We start from the raw sequence: 24,237 nt of genomic DNA on the forward strand, positions 1-24,237 counted from the left end.
CCTGCCGCCAAAGACGACAAGAAGTGGCAGTTCCCAATCTTTGCTTCTTTCACTCAAGTTTCCTGTTCTGCGCATGCGCGCACGCTTTTTATGGCTCCCATTTTTTGCTTTTGTGAAAGAACCGGTTCTGAGTGGCTTTTTAATATTGTTTTAATTGACGTTTTTATTGTACCTTTGTAAGTCAGGCAGAGCCATTAACACACTGGAAGTATGAAAATGTATTAAACAAATAAATAACTTGCAAATTTCTGACTGATTGTAAATAACATTTACACACCTCCAACTGTAAATGTTTGGCTATATTTTAGACTCTGTGTGTCTGTGTGTGTGTGTGTATGTACACACATATACATACAGATAAACTTTAATTAATATTATATTTGATGTAATTATTGAGTGCATTTTTATAGAAATGAGAATGGTAAAACATTACAAGATAAAAAGTACTGATCTCCATATGAGAAACATTCACAGGATATTACATGAAAATAAAAGCAATAAATAAAAGCATTTTCTCAAAACATGTGATTGTATTCAAAATTTATTTTTAAACAAAACAAGACAATCAATCTTAAATAAACATGGTATTCTTAACATGTTGACAGACAATTTGAGATTAAGCATTTTGAACCATTGCTCTGTTCTGTCACAGTGCCCTCCTACAATATTTTAAAGGTTTTTCCCCCCCAAATCAACCTAGATTTCTTATACAAGAAATTAAGTTGTTTATTAAGGTGAAGCATCAGTTTCCTTTAAGTCATAAAGGTTTCACTAATGCACACACACACACACGCACACACACACATACTTCTCTTACATAGTTCTTCATAGGTCTCTCTCACCCACATATCTACACACACACAAACACACACACACACACAAACACACTGAAGTCTGTTCAGCCTTTTTGGTTTTTGTATTACACTGCACATGATGATCAGCGTCAAGCCAAGTCAGCTAAGCTTCACTTTAGCAGTGCAATGGATGGCATCAACCAAACTTCATAGAACAAAGAGAAATATACCAACATCATAAGCAAAATTAAGCTAGGTATCAGTGATAACAACAAACATGATAAAAACACAACTGGAATGGCTCATAACCAGACTAGTTTGCAATATGCAACCTTCCTCAGGAAGCAGCTCTTCCTGATTCACATGTAAAGAATGAAACATGCATTAAAAGCCTTTGTTCCAAGGAAAAAGATGCCCTTCAAAACAATTTCTGTAATGTCATAAGGCAAACAAAGCTCTGGGGAATGTTTCATAGGATTTGTCTGCACACAAAAATGTGCATGCTTAAACACGCACCCTATTACTTTACAATGTGTGTATACCAGACAATTAAATGCACTGGCTCAGTAAATTGGAAAAACATCCAATTCCATAAATACTCATAATTATTGCTAATATGCTACAAATTTTGCTCTTTATCACAGAAGTGTAACAACCTAGGACTTACAGCAGTCTTACTGGCAATGCATTTTGCAAATGTCCTTTATGGTGATAACATGCCATGCCCACAGGTTTTTTTTCCCTGGGGGTGGGGTGGGGAAAGCAACATAAGTACAAATACAAAAGAAAACAAAAGGCTTAAATTAATGCAGTGCCCCTCTCAATTTGCTTTGTGATCAAAGTCACATTTAAACAAGTCCAGTTCACCATGTTAAGAGCAATTCAATAATGGGTGGGAGAACAAACTGAGCAAAAGGGGTGGGGGTGGGGAGAGAAACAACATGCATTTACAAATTGGTTATTACCCATTTTTTTTCTTTTAGCAATTACAGCTTGAATACAAAAACCCAATTGAAAGACCAGATTAATAGAAGGAAAAAATCCAAAAGAAGATCCAGTTGATAATTAAAGCTTACAAGTTCAAATCAGTAATAGCAAAATCACCTTGCCTTTTAATGTACTGACATCTATTGCAATTCGATACTTAAGGATGACTAGTGTAGACAGAAAGATGCCCACTTAAAAAAAAAGATAATAAATACCTGCTTCATGAAGTTACATTCTTAAGAAGACAGTAAGAAAATAGTTCATATGTGAAATGTTTCTGAAATGCATCCCCATAACTATCAAATGTTCACTTACAGAGAAACAAAAACACCCCTTTAAAAAAGTCAGAATGGGAATGGAGAAGATTAGCTAGGCTAATTACAGCACAGTGATTAAAATGGTTCAAGACAGAACCAGTTAGAGTTGGCCAAAAGATGCCCCCCATTGAACCACTAATTCTTCCCGTGTTCCACATCAAGCTTGTGGCTCATTGCAGAGACCAAAATAATTTAATCTGTATATACCCAGAGATACACATTTTGCTATTCCTAAGGCAGAGCTACCTATTCATATTTGCTCTGCAGCAACTGCAAGAGGTAGGCATAGATCATTTAAAAAGCTTCTCTCCTTGTGCCCCACCACTTGTGCTTTCCAAAGCTAACCACTATTGTATTACATTGTTAGCCTTTTAGTGGATGCAGTTCAATGACCAGACGGCCATTTGGGACAAACGTATAGCTGTGCTTTGCATACATCCCATAGATTTTCAGTGGACCTATGCAGAATTTATTTCCAGTAGATTATGTCCTTTGATTAATACAGAGCAGCTTTTGCTAAACTGAAAGATGCTGTTTGTAGAATTTGCTGCAGAACATTCCTAAGAAAAATGAATCCTGGAACCAATCCTCTTGATTTGATTTTGTACATAAAAACAAGGTACCATTTGGCCAAGACTATAGATGTATCTTTTTTTTTCACAGATGCAAGTGCCATGCAAAATAAATTAGGGAACAGATATGAAAACATACAGGTAATAAAACTATTGAAGGTAGATCTTTTAAAAGCATTTATAGAAACATAATTTGTAATACTTTCTTTTTTTCTTTTCTTGAAATACACAGTCACAAAGCTGTGGCTATACATCGAGGATCTCCTCTGCAGTGCCTCCACAGCGTAATCTGTAGCGTCCTGTCCTCCAGCTAATAGTAGGATCCCACAAAGCTGAGAGGAAAATGTATATCGTCATGGATTCTCGGATGAACCATGCTACTGCATAGTCAAGTTTTGAAAAACACAGAGTACCGCCCTGGGGGATTATATGAACAGAAGTTCATAATTAGTAACAATTTCACCAACTAAATTAAATATTTACTTAATAAGCTTAAGTTTAAAAAAAGATTGCTGTAAGATGCAGAAAAAAGTAAGTAGGAATTACTTTTTAGCTATTATTTCTAGTGTTCCAGGGAAAGCCGTAGCTCACAACTTTAAGAAACAACTATTCTGAACCCAGTTAAATAGAAACTAAAGGCTCTATGGAACCTTTAATAAAAGTGTGTATTAAAACATTTTTCATTTTATGTAGATAAATTAGTAACCTGAAAACATTGCATAGATCATGGTGCTTCTTCACAAGACCTGCTCTAGATTTGTGGTACAAAGAGGCCAAATACAGGTAGTCACAACTGGGACCAGAATTTCCACTGCTAACAAGGCATTTGTTAACGGACCCCCTGCCTGACTCTGCCACCTTTTTTGCCATGTTGTTAAACAAATCACCACAGTTGTCAGTGAATCGTGCAGTTGGTTAAGTGATGAGGGTGAGGGCTCATTCTCTGAGCTTGTGGGTTTTGGTTTCTGGACATTTCGTTACCAGACTAGGTAACATAGAAATGTAATAATAAAATAAACATCTTCAGCAAACGTTTAAGGGACGTCTGCGTCAGTGCTCAGTGCTGTGTCAGTTGTTAAGTGAATCTGGCTTCCTCTGTTGACTTGGCTTCCCAGAAACCAGCTCAAATGGTTGCAAATGATGATTGTGCCGCTTGCCATGTGTCTGTATGTTGATCGTGTGACTGTGGGGATGATGGGACTGTTAAGTGTGAGAGCCAGTTTTAAGTCACTTTTTTCAGTACCACTGTAACTTTGAATAGTCACCAAACCAGGGATTCTCAAACTTGGCCACTTTAAGACTTGTGGACTTCAACTCCCAGAATTCCCCAGCCAGCAAGGCTGGCTGGGGAATTCTGGGAGTTGAAGTCCACAAGTCTTAAAGTGGCCAGGTTTGAGGACCCCTGCACTAATTAAATGGTTCCAATTCAACGACTACCTGTAACTGCAGCCAAAAAGTACACTGTGCTTCCTCTAGGTCTTCTGGGTACATATATGGATCACCAGAAGACAAGTCTACTATGCCAGCTTCACCTTACGGACTCAAAAGGGACATGCTGTGGAGGAACTACATAGCCCTGTTTCTACAGAGTTATCAGTACATACATAATTATTCATTGTGGCATTGTTTATTTAAATTCCCCAACCAGATTTCAGACACCTAAACCCCACTGTCACTTTTTATGACATTCCTTCTCTGTTTCAGAGATGTTTAACCCTCCCACATTTTGGGGTGAGGGGAAAAAAACAACAGAAAAAAAGAATTAAGCAAAAACCGAGGTGTCTTCAATATTCGTGCAAATAAAACAAGTCATGGAAAAAAAGCATGGTAATTAATTTGCAAAAGAATCCCTACTATATCCGAGTCGCCATTCAGTGCAACCTACCTGGACCGCCCTGAGTTGAATGTAGTCAAATATAAACCATGCCAAACAGTGACACATAAAAAACACCATTATGTCCCATCTGAACATATGATGAACTGCCCATCCAATAATCAAACTCGCAACAAAGCATTCTGAGATTGGCTCACAGATTATTGTGGCTGGAAGCATGTTAATCCGTAGTTTGGCCCACCTATGTTTAAGAAATTAAAAATACATATATTTAAACAGGGGAACACTTGTTCTTACAACAATATCTATTTCAGCATTCAGACATTGATAAATGAAAGTGAATCAGTTTTCAGTTCATTAGTTTTCATGAGGAACAGAGAAGTTATTTAAATCTTACAGGCTTTTTCAGATAAATCACCAGCTATGTTTTTTATTGAGTAAATCAGATATGTGATAACCTTAAGTATCCAAAATGCTTTCAAACAAACCTTCTTTCATAATTAGACTTTCAAACCCAGCCTCTTTCCCAAAAACTAACAGAATGAGCCACATATAGGACATCTCCAGTTAAAGGTAGTATACACAAAACTACTAGCTGTTATATTTACTGTATTGTCTTTAATACTGGTGCAAGGTTTTAAAAGGCCTCTGCTAATCTGGGGAAATCTGATATAAAATGGATTTTTAAAGCTGGTATTCTTAACTTATTGAGCATCAAAGATAAGACAGCAATTTTATTCATTCGTACTCAGGAGTGAACACTATAGAATACTATGGATCTCAGTGCTACACTACAAGAATTGGAATTAGAGTAACGCTGGATTAAAAAGCAAGTGAGATTAGAATCCCTTCAAGAGTAACATTTTCAGGCTGACAACTAGTTGACTCATTGTACTTTATGAATTACATTGTACTAACAGCCGGACTTTCACCAGGTGCCAGCATTTTTTCTTAAATGAAATACATGACTAGCTGAAAAGAGGTAGGTGTAGATCTAATAAATGTTCTCAGTAGACTTGAATTTGAGGAAAAACAGAGGACTAGAATAGAATGGCAGATCTACAATGACTTACCTGCTGAAAAATCTAACCCAAATCCTAACCCTACACCCTTCACATTAAAAACTTCAGATCCAGCTCTGAGCAGTTTGCAACAACTCTGCAACATCATCTACCGTACTAGAACCAACACAAACCAAAAATGAATCTGAGGGTAATTGTGATTTCTAGCACAACAAACACACAAATAGATTTCAGAATTACTATCAAGGACAATCTGCTGAAACCAGACTTCTCCAGGACAAATACCACATTTAGGTACCATCAAAAGTATTAGGCTCTGACCCGCACATGATTGCTTTTTAAATGTTCAAAAACTAAAATGCATATGTAGTAAGAACCAACTTAGAACAAAGGAGTCATTGTTTTGATGTAATTGTGTCCCCCCCAATCAAATCTTTTCATTTACGAGTTCACATAATACCTACAAAATTCAACATAGCTATGTATTTAGCTTACAATGTAGAAAGTGTGGGCATTTTGTATCTTGTTTCATTCCCAGCATAATTTTGTGTCTGCCTTTACTTAGTGAATCTCAATATTTTAGTTAAAAAATAAAATAAAAGGATAGACATCCTTCATGCCTTATTTCTTTCTACATTTCTCTATACCAAACAAAGATGATTCGCCTAAATTAGTTATGACTGGCATGCAGCCGGGCATTGTATTAGTAGTGCATATAAAGACCAGTTTCATCTGACACGACTTGAAAGCCAAACTCCTGAGTCTAGTTATTAATTACAAAATCAAACAAAATAGAGAACATTTCAGAAAATTTGAAATATTTATTAATGCATGGCTGCCACAAATTTAATCACACAATATCAAAAAAAAAATCAGAATAAGCTGTCAAAAATCCACACTATTGATTGAATAGAAAAAATAAATAGAACTATATATTTTATTAGGTTTGATTGGAACTTCTCTAAAACATACGCAAAATTGAAGGTATCAATGAATGAGATAATAAAAAGTCAGATTTTTTTTTACCTTATCATTCTGGACTGAAACTGTGAAATTGAATAAGAGCCAGAGTTTTGCATTGCCACTTGTGTAGCCATTTGAAATTTCCAACCTCTGAAAGAAGGCATATAACCAGGATAAATAATCTTATGTTGAAGGATGTTGGTTAGCCATTTTTTCTTTAAACATTGGAAAGGTAAAACACTGAGTTTGCTTTTTAAATACTTCATAACTACTGTCACAGAGACCTAGGTTTGACCCTAAAAGCCATGTTATACAAATTAAATAGAACGATTGTGTGTGAAGCCCTATCTTACATTTCTAGTGCTCTCATACAAACTGGGTAGGGCAGCTCTAACTAAAAAAAAAAAACCTTTAGGCACAGTTTAAATGTTCCTTTAGTCAGGGATGTCAAACTCGCAATGTCACGTGATGTGTCGCGATGTATCATGACTTTTTTCCCATTGCCGGAAATGGGGTGGGCGCGGGTTTTGGCATGACGCATCCGGCCCGTGGGCTGGCAATTTGACACCCCTGCCTTAAGCACATATAACTGAAATACCATGTCAAGAAAAAGTTTTCTGTTTAACATGTAACTTTTCTAAATTTCATATAGTTTATATGGAGAGGCAAGTAAGCTGCATCTTAAAAGTTTGAAGTAACAGTTCCTCTTGAGCTGCATAGTGTAATTCTATAACCATATAGCTTGGCCCTTAATTACATTTGTATATGTTATGACTGAAATTTCAATTTTTCTCTTACCATGTGATTAACTCCAGATCACTCACTTTTAAAATACAAATATGATCAATTCAGAGTGCTGACTGTCACCTTTTAAGCACTACGTGGCAGGACCATCTATACCCAATTCTGCCCATCCCACTACAGCTAGCAGGATAAGCATGTTCCAGGGGCTTCCATATTATTATTCATTGTTTGATATTTTGAATGGTTTCTATTGTATTGTGTTTTTATTTGCTTTCCAGAGTTTCTTCTGAGTGGCCATATAAATTTGTTTAATAAATAAAGTAAACAAATATAATCAAAATTTATAAACACTGCATGATAAAAGCACAGGACCAGTATCATAACTGGTTATTCCTTTTAATCATCCTGTAAACTAGAAAAACCTGAATAAAGTTTCAAATTTTTTTTTGAAAGATAAATGAGACAAATTCCTCTCAGATGTAGGAAAGCTTTAGCTAGGTGCTGTAAATAATTATGTGAAAAAAATGTAACTATACAGAAAATAAATTATGATAGCCTGGCCTTAGCATCAAAAAAAAAGGAACTTCCTATTTGTAACTTCATTTTGATGGAAAAAAATTCTAAATATGACTGAAGATGAACCAGTTTAAGTATGTTCCAGAACTCGACAAACAAGTAAAAACATGGCAGATTATGATAAACGTTATAGGTGAACTTTTCCTGAGAACATCATACCTGTCAGCTATTGCTTTAGCCATAAAGTAATCTTCAGCAATATACTGTGCAAAAGCTATAAGTCCTCCAGCTTGGTCCAAAACATCTTTTCTCATCAAGCAAGACATCCCTGTTACACATTTAAAGCCAGTCATATGGGCAGAGATGTATGTCCTTGGATGGGAGGTGCCAAAATATACCTTAAAAAAAAAACATGCCGAAGTCATGGTCCTGTAGCGTCGCTTATTATTACATTTAACAGTTGCCATAAAGTTTTAAATATCTGCCTGCACAAATATACCAGAGGTAACACGGTCTTGTGAAAATATGTAATAAATGTTTCAGCTTCCTTGGATTTTTCCAGCCATTTGCAACATCTTGTTCATCTTGTATAGAAAAGAACTTTGTCATTATGCAGTCATCCTTATTATTTCATGAAAACTGTAATCTCCGAATGAGGATTGCTGCTGCTTCTGTATTGATCTGGATGTAGATTATCTTAAAACTGAAGTTCTTAAGAGTACTTTGTCACTACTTCTGTTAGTGAACATATATCAATGGATAAATATTCATCTACCTACAAAATGAGCCCACAACATAAAGCAGTTCTATGAATTTGTCTATATTGCCACTTTTTCTGTTCATCTTGGAAAGTTTTTTTTCTTGTTATTAAACGACTACAAGGTCAACATAAGTACAATAGAAATTATGGGGTGTAGCAATAAAAGGGGGGAAAAATGGGAGAAGGAAAACAGGGATGCAACAAAGAGTATTACAAATATTTTGCTCCAATACTATTTTTTAATTCAATAACAATAAACTATTTTTTTGTATTATATATGATGCTTCTACTTGAATTAGCAACAAAACAAATGTAGTGGCAGTAAGCACTATTCAATCCAGCATTAAGGCGTAAACAAAGCAGAAAAGACTGAAATTTCAAATCAAGAAAGCAATATCTGCTAGGGAACTAACTACAATTGATTCCTTTTAATGTCAACATGCCATTGTATATAAATTAAGGCTGCCATATTTGCCACATAGGAAACTATGAATTCATGCAATATGTTTATAAATATGTCAGTTCATCCAAATTTTAAAAAATTGCTACCTCTGTGGTACTAGGAATGTATTAAAATTCAAGGACTCCAAAGAAGTTATTAAAAGCAATGGCCTCCCACTAAAATATAGACTACAGAGAATGAATCATCTCTGTATGGGAATGCAAATAAGCCTTTTCATTCAAAGCTACTAGAAAGTTCTACATGTAAAATGCTGCACACAAAAGTAGTAAACATTTTGCGTAATAAACTGTCAGCAAAGAACTGACAGTTAAATATCACTATTCACAAATATCAGACTATCGAGAATAATATTTTGGTGTTAATATATGAAGGGAAGACATGGAACTACTTTTACTACTGTAAAAGGTAAAGGTAAAGGTTCCCCTGCACATGCGTGCTAGTCGTTTCCGACTCTAGGGGCCGGTGCTCATCTCCGTTTCAAAGCCGAAGAGCCAGCGCTTGTCCGAGGACGTCTCCGTGGTCATGTGGCTGGCATGACTAGACGCCAAAGGCACACGGAACGCTGTTACCTTCCCACCGGAGTGGTCCCTATTTTTCTACTTGCATTTTTACGTGCTTTCGAACTGCTAGGTTGGCAGAAGCTGGGACGAGTAACAGGCGCTCACTCTGTTACGCGGCACTCGGGATTTGACCCGCCAAACTGCCGACCTTCTGATCGACAAGCTCAGCGTCCCAACCCACTGAGCCACCGCGTCCCTACTGTAGTGAATATTTTTTGTGGTAAAATTTTTACATTTACTGATTCTTTTTTTCAGCTTTAAGCTATTATAATTTACAAAAATTTAAGCCTACAAAACGGAGCAAACATAAATGAAAACTTACCTGTTCTAGAGTGGCAGCAAAGCCCTGCCTATCTGCTACATAAGGCAGGCCGTGAACCAAACCAACTTTTTCAGTCATTTGATTGGCCATATCTGTTAGTGTATCTGGGTTAACTGAAAAATAAGAACTGTGGTTAACATCAATGGCTTAATGTTTTAAAGAATTACTCTCAGGTAGTTAGGTTACTATCGGTACCTTACAGTATGATATCCTATTATCTAACTAAAAAAATCTCCCAGTGAGATTTCCTAGTTTCTGCCTGCTTTGCTGAACATTATAAAAGTGAAGATTATTTTTTTGTTGTGTAGCCCTAATCTGACTTGATAACTCAGTAATTATAGGAGTGATCAGAGTCTAGAGAATAAATACCATCAACCTGAGATAGTTGCTATCCTGCAATTAGCAAATACAAGCATTGAAAGGAAAAAAACAACAATATTGTGAGAGTCCCCAATGACTTGCCTGCAAGACATCTTATTTAAAATCTGAAATCTTATTTGGAATCCTGTACCATCTACAAACGTAAATGGAAAGCTGGCATATAATATCATATCGTATCATATTATAATATAATATACCTTTACTTTTGGATCACTCAAAGAGATGTACATAATGCTCCTGCTTCCTATTTTCCTCAAAACAAGCACCTTGTGAGATGGACTTGGCTGATATAGAACATGATTTTCCCAAGTACACCCAGCTGTTTTTCATGCCTAGGGTAGAATTAAAACTGCAGTCTCCTAGTTTCTAATCCAGCACTTTAATCTCTACATCAAACTAGCTGTACTTCATTTTTATTATTTAAGAATGGCTTTCTTAGAAATAAAGATGAAGCTACGCAGGTAGTTATTGTACAATGACTTGCCTCAAAACATGCCAACCCTTCTAGGATGGATGGATGGATGGACAGACAAACATTGTAGAGAACAACTGGGAGACTACACAGGATAGCCAGAAACAACAGTTTGTCTCCTTAGTTTTTCTAATGAATACAACGGATATTTTTGAACAGTAATTTCCATCAGTGATTTTGAGAGTAGGCATCCTCCCCCAAAGGTTGCCTACTGGGGAATGGCTTAAAAGCTCCAAAAATTCAAATAACAATCTGACAGTATTTGCCTCCATATGTTTCATGTTACCTTTGACTCTTACACCTTCTACCTATGAGATTTACTATAACTCCACTTCCACAAAATTTATAATGTCTTCTTGGCACAATGTAACTTTATTAAGTGAATGATACCAACAACATTTTCATATTATGTTACTTATTTCAATAGCTTGCAAAATCAGGAGCCTTTCCAAAAGAACATTCTATGGCACTGAAAGAAATCACTTACCTCTAATGCCACTATCACAGATCCATATGAGATCATATTTGGCAACTTCATATGCTGGCATCAAATTGTTGATCTTTGGATTTATTCCAACTTTTTTACCACCTTAAAAATAACATTTAAATTGTTAGTCATTACCACTATCAAGAAATTATGTGCAAACTCTGTATCTCTGAATTTACTCATCCATCCATCCATATACCATACAGAGTTGCTTGAAAAGGTTAAGGTACCTCTGTTCAAATTGTATGTTTCAATGTATCTATAAGTGAACAGAACCGGACACAGCCTCTACAATGTTCTAAAGTTAAACATGGTACCCTTCTGCAGATTTGACTGTATATTTTGTATTTATGTGCAGTTGTTTGTAGGCTCAAAATATGAAAATAGTGAATATAGTAGATTCAGAAGTTTGGACATCTTTTCAGTCAGTATTTTTTAACATCTCATTTTGCAGAAATAACAGCTTCCAAATGTTTACAGTAGTTAGCTAAAAGACTTTCTGTTGTTGCTTTTAGATTTTTTTTTATCTTCTAGCCCAGAAATTTTCTTAAAGTCTCCTAGCATGCATTACATGCTTAAGATCTCTTCACAGATTTTAAATAATATTCAAAACTGGAGGCTTAAACTTTCCTATAAGTACATCATGGGGATATGTTTTGGACTGTTATTTTCTGAAATATCCCACTTTTTTCAGCTTCAGCTTCTTCACTGACTGTGGGATACCAGCTCCTATGATTTCTTAATATTTAGTCAAACCCACTCTTCCTTCTACTTACATATTATTTCCTGTGACAGTAGCTATCCCATAACCACAAAGTCACACCCATGCTTAACACTTGGCAAGGTTTTCCTGTTCTTCAAATCCTTTATTGTTTTTCCCTCCCATGGTACCTTGTCTGGTTATCACTGAACAATTCAGGTTCTGTTTCATCAGTCTAAAGCACTTTGTTCGAAGACATTTCAAGTTAATTGCGGTTTTCTTTTGCATACTTTGCACTGTGATTTTTATAATGAGATCAGAGAAGAGGTTTCATCTGCCAAGTCTCTCATGCAGATCGCTGCGATCCTGTATACTGTGAAGGTGTGGAAACTCCAGTATCAGCTAAACTTGTCAGCAGGTCAACTACAGTGATCTGTGGGTTCTGTTTTGCAGACCTATCTGGTTTTCATTTCTAGCATCAATATTTTGTAGTTTTACAAGATCTCGTTTTGACCTCAATAGTTCCATGTAACTTACATGCCTTAATTTTTCTCATAGCTGAAAATGCAGCTAGACCTTTTGTAGTCTTAAGCCTATTTTGTATGAGTGAATTACGTTTATTTTCATATGCTCAGAAAGCTGCTTAAAAGAGGTCTATGATTGTTGAAAGCAGAAAGAAAAATCACAACTTGAAAAGTTAGAACAGTCAGAGTATTTATCTATATGTTTTAATCTACTTACAACTGTACACCTTATGAGTGGGTCATCTTTTGAGACCATATTAACAACTTTACAATAAAAACAAAATCGCACTGTCAACTGAAAATGATGTTCAACTATTTTAACTGTTATATTCATTGTCAACTAGAAGTAATATTAAGTATACATTCAGATTTAAAAACCCAACTGTGTTTAACTCTACACCATGTAGAGTTAGTGTTAAATTCTGTTCATTTAGTATTCACTGAAAAATGCAGCTTGACCAGGGTGTCTTTTAAGTTTTGCCCTCAACTACTCATACACACCCTATGTCATAAATGAAACTGAGGTAAATATTTGTGCCTGTAGTCTTAGGCTCTTCACTCGGCAACTTTATCCAGAATTCTTGCCCGTAATCTGAAGAATGATGCTCTGCTATAAATGTATAATATGTATAAGCTACCGGTTTAACAGGAGTAAGCAAATGCACTGTGCAATAATTAATATTTGATTCCTTCTGCAAATATCAGCAAAACAAATAGATTTTACTTAGAGGCATATCCAAACTTTTTTTTCTTGGCTTGTTTAGTAATTTTAGTCCTAGTACTTTCTCTGAGCTCAAACTACCACACAAAGCTATTGCGGTGGAAATATTTTCATTAGCATATAATAATACAACTACTTCTCCTTTGTCTAGCCCAGGGGCAGGCAACCTTGGCTCTTTTATGACTCGTGGACTTCAACTCCCAGAATTCTTGAGCCAGCCGTGGCTCAGGAATTCTGGGAGTTGAAGTCCACGAGTCATAAAAGAGACAAGGTTGCCTACCCCTGGTCTAGCCAGTCCTGTTGTCAGAAGAAGGAAAAATGTATAGTAATAACATGTCACCAGCATATTAGTTCATTTTGAGTAAGTATTAAGTCTGTTAAGGACAAATGACAAAGACAGTTTTTTTTACTACTGAACATAATGCATACGTAGCTTGGGTGGAGAACCTAGGAATCATACTTGAACTCCTAGATGCTTTTATAATATACATACATTACAGAAATTTCAAAAACACATGTTACCTATTTATATTTCCATGAATGACAGTAGACATTCACGTAATCAATTGTCGCACAAAGGAGATAAAAGCCACTTTTTATTACAATACAAAAATCAGTTTCTGTCAAAGTGGAAAAAGTATTAACTTATTATTCCAGATTTCTCTCTCTACTTCAATTGGTTTCTGTATCAACGTCTCCAAGCAATTATTAAAAAGGAATTTTATAACTTTTCTTCTTACCTATAAATAATCTTGCATCAACATTGGGGTATTTTCCAAGCAGCTTTTTACACACATCAATGGCAGGATCATCATGATCTTGCACACAAAGAAGCACTTCATACTGGGAGCAAAGAGAAACAATGCAAGATGTTATGTTTATTAGCAAATGAATTTATTAGCAGATAATATAATGGCAAAACTCTAAAAATCCCCAAAGTTTAAAAAGATATTTTGAGCCTCTCCTGGACTTTAATAAGGAAAGGGCATGTCTCAATTCCAATAGATGTTTATTTTATAAATTAGGCCTCACAACAGAAAAAAGGAGAATAGTACATATTACAGCAAAGCACTCCATGTGTTATTTGAGATAATAGGATGGACTGTACAGGAGGAACACGTCTGTACTGTAGATAGCTTCAAGCAAAGTCTTGTAAGGCTTTGGAAGCACATTTTTTTCAGCAGAAGGTATATTGGAAACAATTAAATAAAGACACCTGGATTTTCACAATTATATTTTTTATATGTACCTAACATTTAAACATTCCTTGTTTTAGGAATCTTTTAAAAAGAGCATTTTAATAAGTACAGATGGAATTTCAAAGGTAGTTTAAATTGCTATCAATTTATATATCTATAACATGTCCTGTAATTTCTTGGTTTAGAAATAATTTGGTTAAATTGCTGAAGAAATTTAAGCAATAAATTTTCTGTACGTATTTAATGCTGAATATGTATTAATGGAACAGATTAGAAGACAAGCATGTTTCTAAAATTGGAGGAAGAAACATCAATAACCTGCATTATGCTAATTCCCTGTTAGCCAAATATGCAAAAGTTCTGCAAACTCTAGTAATAAAAGCTAAGGAGCAAAGTGAAAAACTGGAACTAAATTAAATATTAGTTAAACTCATGGCAACTGACAGAACCAGTTTCAAAATTGGCAATGAAGATTCACCATAAAAGAACAAGCAGTCAAGAAATATCTCACAGCCTAGCAATAGCAACAGTGCTGTACTTAGATTTATATACCACTTCATAGTGCTTTACAGCCCTCTCTAATCAGTTTACAGTGTCAGCATATTTCCCCCAACAATCCGGCCCCTCATTTTACCGACCTGGAAGGATGGAAGGCTGAGTCAACTGTGAGCTGGTCAGGATCGAACTGCTGGCAGTTGACAAAGTTAGCCTGCAATACTGCATTCCAACCACTGCGCCTCTTCAATGGCACTCTGTAGAGCAGCCACGAATGACTCGGAAAAAATATTCAGGTGCCAATCAGATCTATTCTAGAAAAATCAAATTCCGCAAGGTATGGTATTCCCTGTGATACTCCAAGGAAGCGAATCTTGGACTTCAAAGAAGTAGGATACGAAAAATATTGATGCTTATAAATTAAGAAGTTTTGGAAAAGACTTCTGAGAACACCATGGATAGACTAAAAATCTAACCAATGGATCATTAAACAAATTGACCCAGACTTCTCATTTAAAGAAAAAATGACCAGGCTCAAATTATACTGTTAGCACATTATGGAAAGATCTGGCTCTCTGGAAAATTTGCAATGCTGGGAAAGGTGAAAGGAAAGAGAACAAGAGGAACATCAGAAATAAGGGGAATGGACTCAGTTACAATGGCACTGAGTATGTACATGGAGATTCTCAATCAGCAGGTCATGGTTGTCCCAAAGGTGTCTTTCAAAAGGCAACTGGGCTTTCTTGTTTTTTTCCTTGAAAATGTTTCGCTTCTCATCCAAGAAACTTCTAATAATAATAATAATAAAGTTGGAAGGGACATTGGAGGTCGCCTAGTCTAACCCCCTGCTCAGGCAGGAAACCCTATACCATTTCAGACAAATGGCTGTCCAGTCTCTTCTTAAAAACTTCCAGTGTTGGAGCATTCACCACTTCTGGAGGCAGGTTGTTCCACTGGTTAATTGTTCTAACTGTCAGGAAGTTTCTCCTTAGTTCTAGGTTGCTTCTCTCCTTGATTAGTTTCCATCCGTTGCTTCTTGTCCTGCCTTCAGGCGCTTTGGAGAATAGCTTGAGTCCCTCTTCTTTGGGGCAGCCCCTGAGATATTGCAACACTGCTATCATGTCACCCCTTGTCCTTCTCTTCATTAAACTAGACATACCCAATTCCAGCAACTGTTCCTTCTATGTTTTAGCCTCCAGTCCCCTAATAATCTTTGTTGCTCTTCTCTGTACTCTTTCTAGAGTCTCAACATCTTTTTTACATCGTGGTGACCAAAACTGGATGCAGTATTCCAAGTGTGGCCTTACCAAGGCATTGTAAAGTGGTATTAATACTTCACGTGATCTTTATTCTATCCCTCTGGTAATGCAGCCTAGCACTGTGTTGGCTTTTTTGGCAACTGTAGCACACTGCTGGCTCATATTTAAGTGATTGTCCACTAGGACTCCAAGATCCCTCTCACAGTTACTACTATTGAGTAAGGTACCACCTATACTATACCTGTACATTTGGTTTTTCTTGCCTAAGTGTAGAACCTTCCTTTTTTCACCATTGAATTTCATTTTGTTAGATAGTGCCCAGTGTTCAAGTCTGTCCAGATGCTCCTGTATCTTAAGCCTATCTTCTGGACTGTTGGCTATTCCTGCCAGCTTGGTATCATCTGCAAATTTTATCAGTTCCACCTCTATCCCCTCGTTGAAATCATTGATGAAGATATTAAATAGCACTGGGCTCAGAACAGAGCCCTGGGGCACCCCACTACACACTTCCCTCCATGTAGATGCAGTTCCATTGAGGACCACACACTGAGTATGGCCAATCAGCCAGCTACGAATCCATCTAGTGGTGATGCTGTCTAACCCACATTTTTCTATCTTAACAAGTAGTAGCTTGTGATGTACTTTGTCAAATGCCTTACTGAAGTCCAAGTAAATTATATCCACAGCATTCCTCTGGTCCAGTAATTTTGTCACTTGGTCAAAGAATGCAGTAAGATTTGTCTGGCATGATCTGTTTTTGACAAACCCATGTTGGCTTTTAGTAATGACTTTGTTTGCTTCTAGGTGCTCGCTGATTTGTTGTTTGATTATCTTTTCCAGAATCTTCCCAGGTATGGAGGTCAGGCTGATAGGTCTGTAATTTCCTGGATCCATTTTTTCCCCTTTTTTGAAGATGGGAACCACATCAGCTCTCTTCCAGTCCTCTGGCAGTTCCCCAGTGATCCAGGATCTTTACAAAATATAGTTCAGTGGTTCTGAGATCACATCTGCCAGTTCCTTGAGAACCTTGGGGTGTAATCCGTCTGGTCCTGGTGATTTCAACTCGTCTAGGCTGGCCAGGTGCTCACTTACCATTTTCTTGCCTATCTTAACTTGTGTTTCTATTCTGTTTTTATGGCACTGTTTTTGATAGGTTGGACTGTTTTTTCCCTTTGTGTAAAGACAGAGGCAAAAAACGAGTTAACTAGTTCTGCTTTCTCCCTGTTGCTTGTCACCTTCTTGCCACTTTCCCCCATTAATGGACCAATAATTTCCTTAACTTTTTTTCTTGTTTTTTACATGTTGAAAGAAGCTTTTTTTTGTTATTTCTGACTTTGGTTGCAAGCCTTAGTTCATTTTGAACCTTAGCTTTTCTCACTTCATCTTTGCAGGCTTGGGCTATTTGCTGATATTCTGACTTATGTGCCCCTCTTTCCACTTTTTATACTGTACTTGTCCTTTTTACCTTTCAATTTATCAGAGAGTTCTTTATGCAGCCATGCTGGTTTCTTTTGAGATCTGTTAATTTTTTTCTTTGTTGGTATTATGCTAGACTGGGCTTTTATTATCTCACTTTTCAAAATTTCCCAAGCTTCTTGAATTGTTTTCCCCTTGAGGATTCTCATCCATGGAGTACTTCCCAAGCCCTCTCTACATTTATTGAAATTAGCTCTCTTAAAGTCCAAGACTCTAGTTTGTGTTCTATTGCTTGTGCTACCATAATGCTGAATTCCAATATTGCATGATCACTTCCTCCAAGATTCCTGTGGCTTCAACACTTTCTATCAATTCATCTGTTTGTGAGAATTAGGTCCAATATGGCTGATCTCCTAGTTCCCTCCTCTAATTTTTGGGAGAGAAAGTTGTTTGCTAGGTTTGTCAGGAATCTGTTTGATCTCCTACCTGGTCCAGAGTTTGTCTCCCAGTTGATGTCATGATAATTAAAGTCCCCCATTACTATTGTGATCTGCTTCCTACATACCTTAGCTGACTAGCAAAAAGTTCATCTATTTCCTTTGTTTGGTTGGGTGGCCTATTGTATACATCTATGGCAATGTCATTTCCCCCCCTTTTATATCGACCCAAATGCATTCAAGATTGTTTTCATCATTGTTGTGCTTTATTTCTATAGAGATGTAGTTATTTCTTATATAGAGAGCAACTCCACCTCCTCTTTTATTTGGTCTGTTTCTTTTAAATAATTTTAATCCCTCTCGCTTTCTGTTCCATTTGTGGGTTTCATCCCACCATGTTTCCATACTGGCAACAATATCATACCTGCCCTCATTAACCTGAATTTCTAGTTCACCCTGTTTACTGTTCATACTCTGTGCATTGGTGTATAGACATTTGAGTCCCTTATGACTGACCCTGTGTTTACTTTCTACATAACCTGTGTGGTGCCTGAGTTCCCCTATTTTCTTACCACCTGTTTGGTTAGTGCACTTTGTGTGGCACTCATTATTAAAAGCTTGATTTTGCTTGACAGCAAGGTTGATATTCTTGTCCACACACACCTGTTACATGCACTGATAACCCTATAATTTGCCAGGGACAGGAATGTTCTGTATCAATTAACTCACTGTCCCCATTGTTTAGTTTTAATATTCCTCCAGAAAATCTGTGAATTTATTGCCAAGTAACTCAGTGCCTTTCTTGGATGGATGGATGCAAACCATCTCTTTTGTACAGTGTTTCATTGGACCAGTTACAGACCTCACAACTAATATAACCAAAGCCTTCCTGTTTACAGCACTTCTTTAGCCACATATTGAATTCTGCTATATGCTGGCCTTTTCCATTCTTCTTTAGCTCTGACTGAATGGTGGGGAATGGAAAGATTTATATTCTATGTGGTCATCTGGTGGTCAGTCCTTAGCTCTCTGAGAGTCATTGAGGCCATTTGGGGGGGGGGGTGTTATCTGTTCCCACAGTCACCTGAATCATGAATAAAACACACGAAACAGAAGAACCAACCCAGATGACAGGGGACAGTGATATGTTACAGAGAACTGACTGATGGAGGAGATTACTCAAACAGAAAATAATGTTTCCCCCCCCCCCCCACCAAAGGACTAAATTTTGCAATAACACCAGAACAACTACCACTTGTAGATTTCATTACAGCCATAGTTAACTATCAGGAACAGCAAAGTGGTAGAGCCAGAGGCAGAACAATTAAGGATGAGGGGATCGGCAAGCCTTGCCAGTGCTAAAACACCCCCTTCCAACCTCACAGGAGAGCAATGACATCTCTAGGAAGACACCCAAGCATCACCATCTTGCCAGCTGATAAAAGAAGATGCACAGTTATCCCAAACACATGACTGCAATGTCAAGATGAACAGTTTTCTGAAGGACACTGCTACATACAGTAAGAGATTCTAAAGGAGACCCTACCGGTAATTTAAAAGGTCATCAATTTCCTGCAACAACCACTGAAGGTCAATGCCACTGACAAGCCACAATACTACTGCCTTTACCCTGGGGAAGCCACTCCATGCATATATGGACTCGTCAAAATCCACAAAGAAGGAACTCAACTCTGACCATCAATTCAATCACTTTCAACACTGCAGAACACCTAACCACTTTATTAGCTCCTCTGGTTGGCAACACCACCCTTCAAATCAACAACTCACAGGACTTTGTTAGTAAGGTTTGAAAACTAAAACTGAATCTGGATGAGACATTCTTATGATGTCACTTCACTTTTCATCTGATTTCCAACAAATAAATCTGTCACAATAATGAAGAAACAACTGCTATAAGACAGAACATTAAGCAACAGAACTAACCTCAGCCCCGACCACGTAAATGTGATGCTGGACCTCTGCCTGATCACTATCTCGGAAGCTAGGAATTCGCCAGAGAAGCGAACAGATCCAGCACCAGCCGACCAAACCTCTCCAACATCTCCTTGAAGAGATCGGGATGCAGGTGCCACTCGGAGTGATCCACTGTCGACCTGCTGAGAAAGTCCGCTTGCTGATTTGCCTCCCCCAAGATGTGCTCAGCCCGGAAGGATAAGAGATTGGTCTCTGCCCAAGAGCCCAACAGCTGGGCCTTGGCCATAAGGGCCCTGGAATGGGTACCCCCTTGACAGTTCACATGGGCTTTTGCTGCTACATTGTCCGTGAGGACCAGGACATGTTGTCTCACCACCCTTTTGCGGAAGTGGCGTAGGGCCAGATGAATGGCTCTGAGCTCCAACCAATTTATGTTGTGCTCCAGGTCTGACTGGGACCACCAGCCCTGAGCCAACTGAGACCCTAGATATGCTCCCCAACCAAACAGGCTGCCGTCCGTAGTCAGGGTGATCCAAACGGGCTCCTGGAACATTGAGCCCCTGGCTACCACAGGCAAGGTCCACCACTGGAGGGACTTTAGGGTCTGAGACGGAACCCTTACCCTTTGGTTGGAGGAACTGGTGCCCAGTCTCTGAAACGGGAGCAAAAACCATTGAGGTCGATGGACATCAGGAAGCCTCCCCTCTTGATGCTGACCAAGATGGACTGCAGTGTTTGCATCTTGAATTTCTTGTATGCAAGAGGAGCATTCAAGCCCCTTTAGATCGAGTATTGCTCTCCATCCTCCAGACACCTTTTGAACAATGAAGAGGATGGAACAGAACCCCCTTCCTAGCTGTCCATCCAGGACTGGTTCTATGGCTCTTATTTCTAAGAGGTGCTGAATAGCCTCTGACATGAGAGCCTTCCTGACCGCATTGTTTGACAGCGGACAAGGAATGAAGCGCTCTGGGGGTTTGGACATGAATTCTAGGGACAGACCACTCCTGATTGTGTTGAGGAACCAAATGTCTGTGGTGGTGGTCTCCCATTTTTGAACAAATGTCAGTCTGCCACCAATTGGGGAGACCGCCTTGAAGTCATTTAGACTTTCTGAAGGGACATCCCCCCATGCCTCGAAAGGGCTGCTTTGCTTGGAATTGCGACCTGGGTCTGTGTCTGGTACCCAGTCGGTCGAATTGACAGTCAGACCTGGGAGGGAAGGAGCTGAGCAAACTCCGATTCTGATCCTGACCGGAAAAATTATCTGCAGGCGTACGGGGTAGGCCGTCTATCTGCCCGCCTAAGAAGACGAGACATCACCTTACGCTTGTCTTTGTTTTCCAACAAATAAGGTGGCAAGGCCTCCCCCCAAAGCTGACCACCATGGTATGGGGCAGCCGTCAAGCGCCACTTGGATTTAACATCCACTCACCAGTGTTTGAGCCACAAGAGCCTGCGAGCGGTGACATTAGAGGCTATAGCCCTAGAAGAGAATCTGGCGGCATGTAGAGACGCGTCCGCCATGTACTCCGAAGCAGCCACTAACTTGGCTAAGTCCTAGTGCATTCGGACTTCCTCCGGGGGTACTCTGAAGTTGGCAGAGCCAGAGAAGGGAGGTTTTGGCAAAGAAGGAGGTGGATGTGGCCGCCCTTACCACCCATGCTGAGGCCTGATGGGTCCTGCAGAAGGAAAGTTCAGATTTTCTGTCCTCCGCCTTCAAGGTCTCAGCCATATCACCGGACACCGTGGAGGAGGAGAAGAGTGGAGTCAGAGGTTCATCCACAGAAGGAACCTCTAGCACTTCCGACAAGGCTGGGTCAACATTAACAAGCTTCTTGTCCGTCCCCCCTGGTGAGGGAAAAGTGCCAGATGTTCCCCATTGCTTCTGCACCGTGTTGAGGAAGAGAGGGGGACAGGGGATGTGACGCTCATTGACCACAGGCTCTGAAAATACTGGCCTTGTGTCTTGGCTGGTGGACAGACCAGGTTGGGGAACCTGGTCAGGACCACTGTTAACAGTAGTGCTGGCCTTATGAAGCAGAGATTTGAAGAGCGCTGGATTGAATAGACCAACAAAAGGAGGAGGGTCCAGAGTAAGATCCTCATCCTCTGAGAGCGGCATTTCCATCGGGTTGTACTCCTCAGAAAAAGATACTCTGCTGCGAGGAGACTGGGTGGGAGAAATGGGATCAGAATATTCTGGTGCTCTCAACTGGGAGAGATAAGGTGGGGTCATTGAGGTCACCGATTTGGGTGCATACCCTTGTTAACGTTGTAAGGCCAATCCCCAGGCGATTGCCTGGGAGATCAGAGCCTGTAACTGCTCTGGTGGCCACACTCCCTGTGCCTCTGAGGGCCGAAGACCGGCTGCTGTGGGCATAAAGGTGGCCTTGGGCCTGGATTGCATTGCTCTGGTGACTGGAGGCATCAGTCGGATACCTGGTCCCTGGGTAAAGGGAACCATCTCCTCTTGGTCAACCCTGGGAATAAAGTGTTGGTCATCATCCCCCTCCAGAGACCAAACCCTCTCAGTAGACGAGGGAGGAGGAGCAAGCTGTGGCCCAAATACCAATTCCTCTGCCAGAGAAGAGGAGACCTGTTCAGTGCCCATCGTGCCCTGTTTCTGAGCCTTGGAAAACTGTCTTTCTAAGGCCTGGTGCCTCCTGCTGGCCTCTTTCTCTGCCGCTTTGGAGGGCCTTTTGCCAGAAATGGTCCTGGCTTTGGCCTTGAGTTTTCCAGAGACCTCCAGTTTGGAGGACTTGTGCTTTGATTTTCCAGGAGTGTTGGGGGCACCGTGTGAGGACTGAGGAGCGGTGTTGTCTGCCATCACTATGGGAGATATCTCAGTGGTATGCTGAGAGGGATCTCAAACAGAGGAGCAGAGTACTGATCTGAGGCTGTGTGCCACCCCACAGGGAGCAACAGGTACTCTACGGCAATGGTGGCAGCAGGACTAACTTAATGGACACTGTCACACCTGCAATGGTCCTGATGGCCTTAATATCAGTTGAAAACCCCTTGGAGCACAGGCCAAGTCTACTGTGGTGGTAAGATCACCTCAGTGATAACAGCCAGCTCACTAGTCCTAGTTGGTGGCGGCAAGGCCAAGAATGGCATGGCCAGCACACTTCTTCTGCTGGAATGTACAATGATACAGCTAGGTTGAGGCCTAGAGCTACAGTTGGAGCCTCGTGTACTTGACCATCCACTTTGAAAGGTTTCGGGGCAAGGCAAACAATGAGTGGCTTGATGTTGTTGAGCCAGCACAAAAACTGAGAGCACCAAAAAAATCTGAACTCAGAGCCCTCTGAAATAGTTGGGAGAGGAGAAGCCTAAAAAGGACCCCTGCATCTGACCAGAGCCTCAGGGACCAACTTCCCTGAGCTGGAAAGCAAGGTAAACCTTTGAATTCTGTGGTTTTGGGGGAACTTGAAATCCACCACCCCCTCTCCTGATGCTGGCAAAGAGACGCCTTGGCAAGCCTTTTCAAGGCAAAATAATGCGATAGCGGCACCCAAAATGGCAGCCGCTACTGACAATCAGGAAAGAATGAATCAGCCCTTCCCCCTTAAGTCAGGGGAGAAGGAAAGCAGTTCTAAGTGACTTCGCATGCCTTTGATACTACCAGCATGCTTACAAAGGCACCGGAGGGGAAAAGGAGAATCCATGAAGGGGGGGGGGGAACCATACAACCTGCTCAATTACTCAGAAGAACCTGGGAGCCAAAATTGCCACATCTTTTCTGGGCACAGACTAAGTCGTGACTGGGAGGTGTCCTGGCCCAGGAGAGGTGTGGCAAGTTTGACTGACTTAGTCTAACTGGGGAGGAAGACAGAGTTAACCCATTCATGGCTTCCGGTTCCGGACTTTTGGTGCTCCCAGATGTGCAAGAGAATCGCTCCTCCTGTCGCATGGATTTCTTCATCAGGGGGGGCCCTGTAAAGGGGTAGAAAGTCGCCCTGGAGGGGCGATGAGTGGGGGAGAGGTCTCTCCAGTCGGCGGTAGAAGGGTGACGGCCCTCCCATCGGCTTGGAGCTACTCTCCAAACTGAAGAAGAAAGGATTGGCCACTCCCATGGCCCATCATTTAGCCCAGGGGTCAGCAACCCAAAACAACAAAAGAGCCACTCGGAACCGGTTCTGTCATACACACAAAAAAGTGGGAGCTGCAAATTGTGTGCGTGCATGTGGGCACGCACGCGCAGAAGCAAAAAATACACCACCCACTACGCCCGCACCGCATCCTGAGCTGCACGCACCTGTCGCTGCCCAGTGCCGCCAGCTTACGCAGGGGGGGAGAGACGGACTCGCAGGCAACGGGCACTGGGTTGCGCCGGTGCCTTCAGCCCGGGCAC

At 39.8% G+C, this 24,237-nt stretch overlaps 1 protein-coding gene across 2 annotated transcripts in view; it reads right to left on the bottom strand.

The window, feature by feature from the left end:
• Window positions 1-422: 422 nt before the first annotated feature.
• The window catches only part of UGCG (UDP-glucose ceramide glucosyltransferase), a 48,501-nt gene continuing 24,686 nt past the window's right edge, over window positions 423-24,237 (bottom strand). For both annotated transcript variants that reach the window (XM_083351236.1, XM_083351237.1), the window contains exons 3-9: window positions 13,880-13,982; window positions 11,195-11,296; window positions 9,855-9,967; window positions 7,969-8,147; window positions 6,553-6,639; window positions 4,556-4,745; window positions 423-3,087 (exon numbers count right to left, since the gene is read on the bottom strand). In XM_083351236.1, coding sequence (XP_083207362.1) covers window positions 2,917-3,087; window positions 4,556-4,745; window positions 6,553-6,639; window positions 7,969-8,147; window positions 9,855-9,967; window positions 11,195-11,296; window positions 13,880-13,982 — 945 coding nt within the window. In that variant the 3' untranslated portion in view covers window positions 423-2,916. The remainder of the gene's footprint in view (window positions 3,088-4,555; window positions 4,746-6,552; window positions 6,640-7,968; window positions 8,148-9,854; window positions 9,968-11,194; window positions 11,297-13,879; window positions 13,983-24,237) is intronic.

This window comes from Vipera ursinii (assembly GCF_947247035.1).
Source record: "Vipera ursinii genome assembly, chromosome: 2".
NCBI lineage: Eukaryota > Metazoa > Chordata > Lepidosauria > Squamata > Viperidae > Vipera > Vipera ursinii.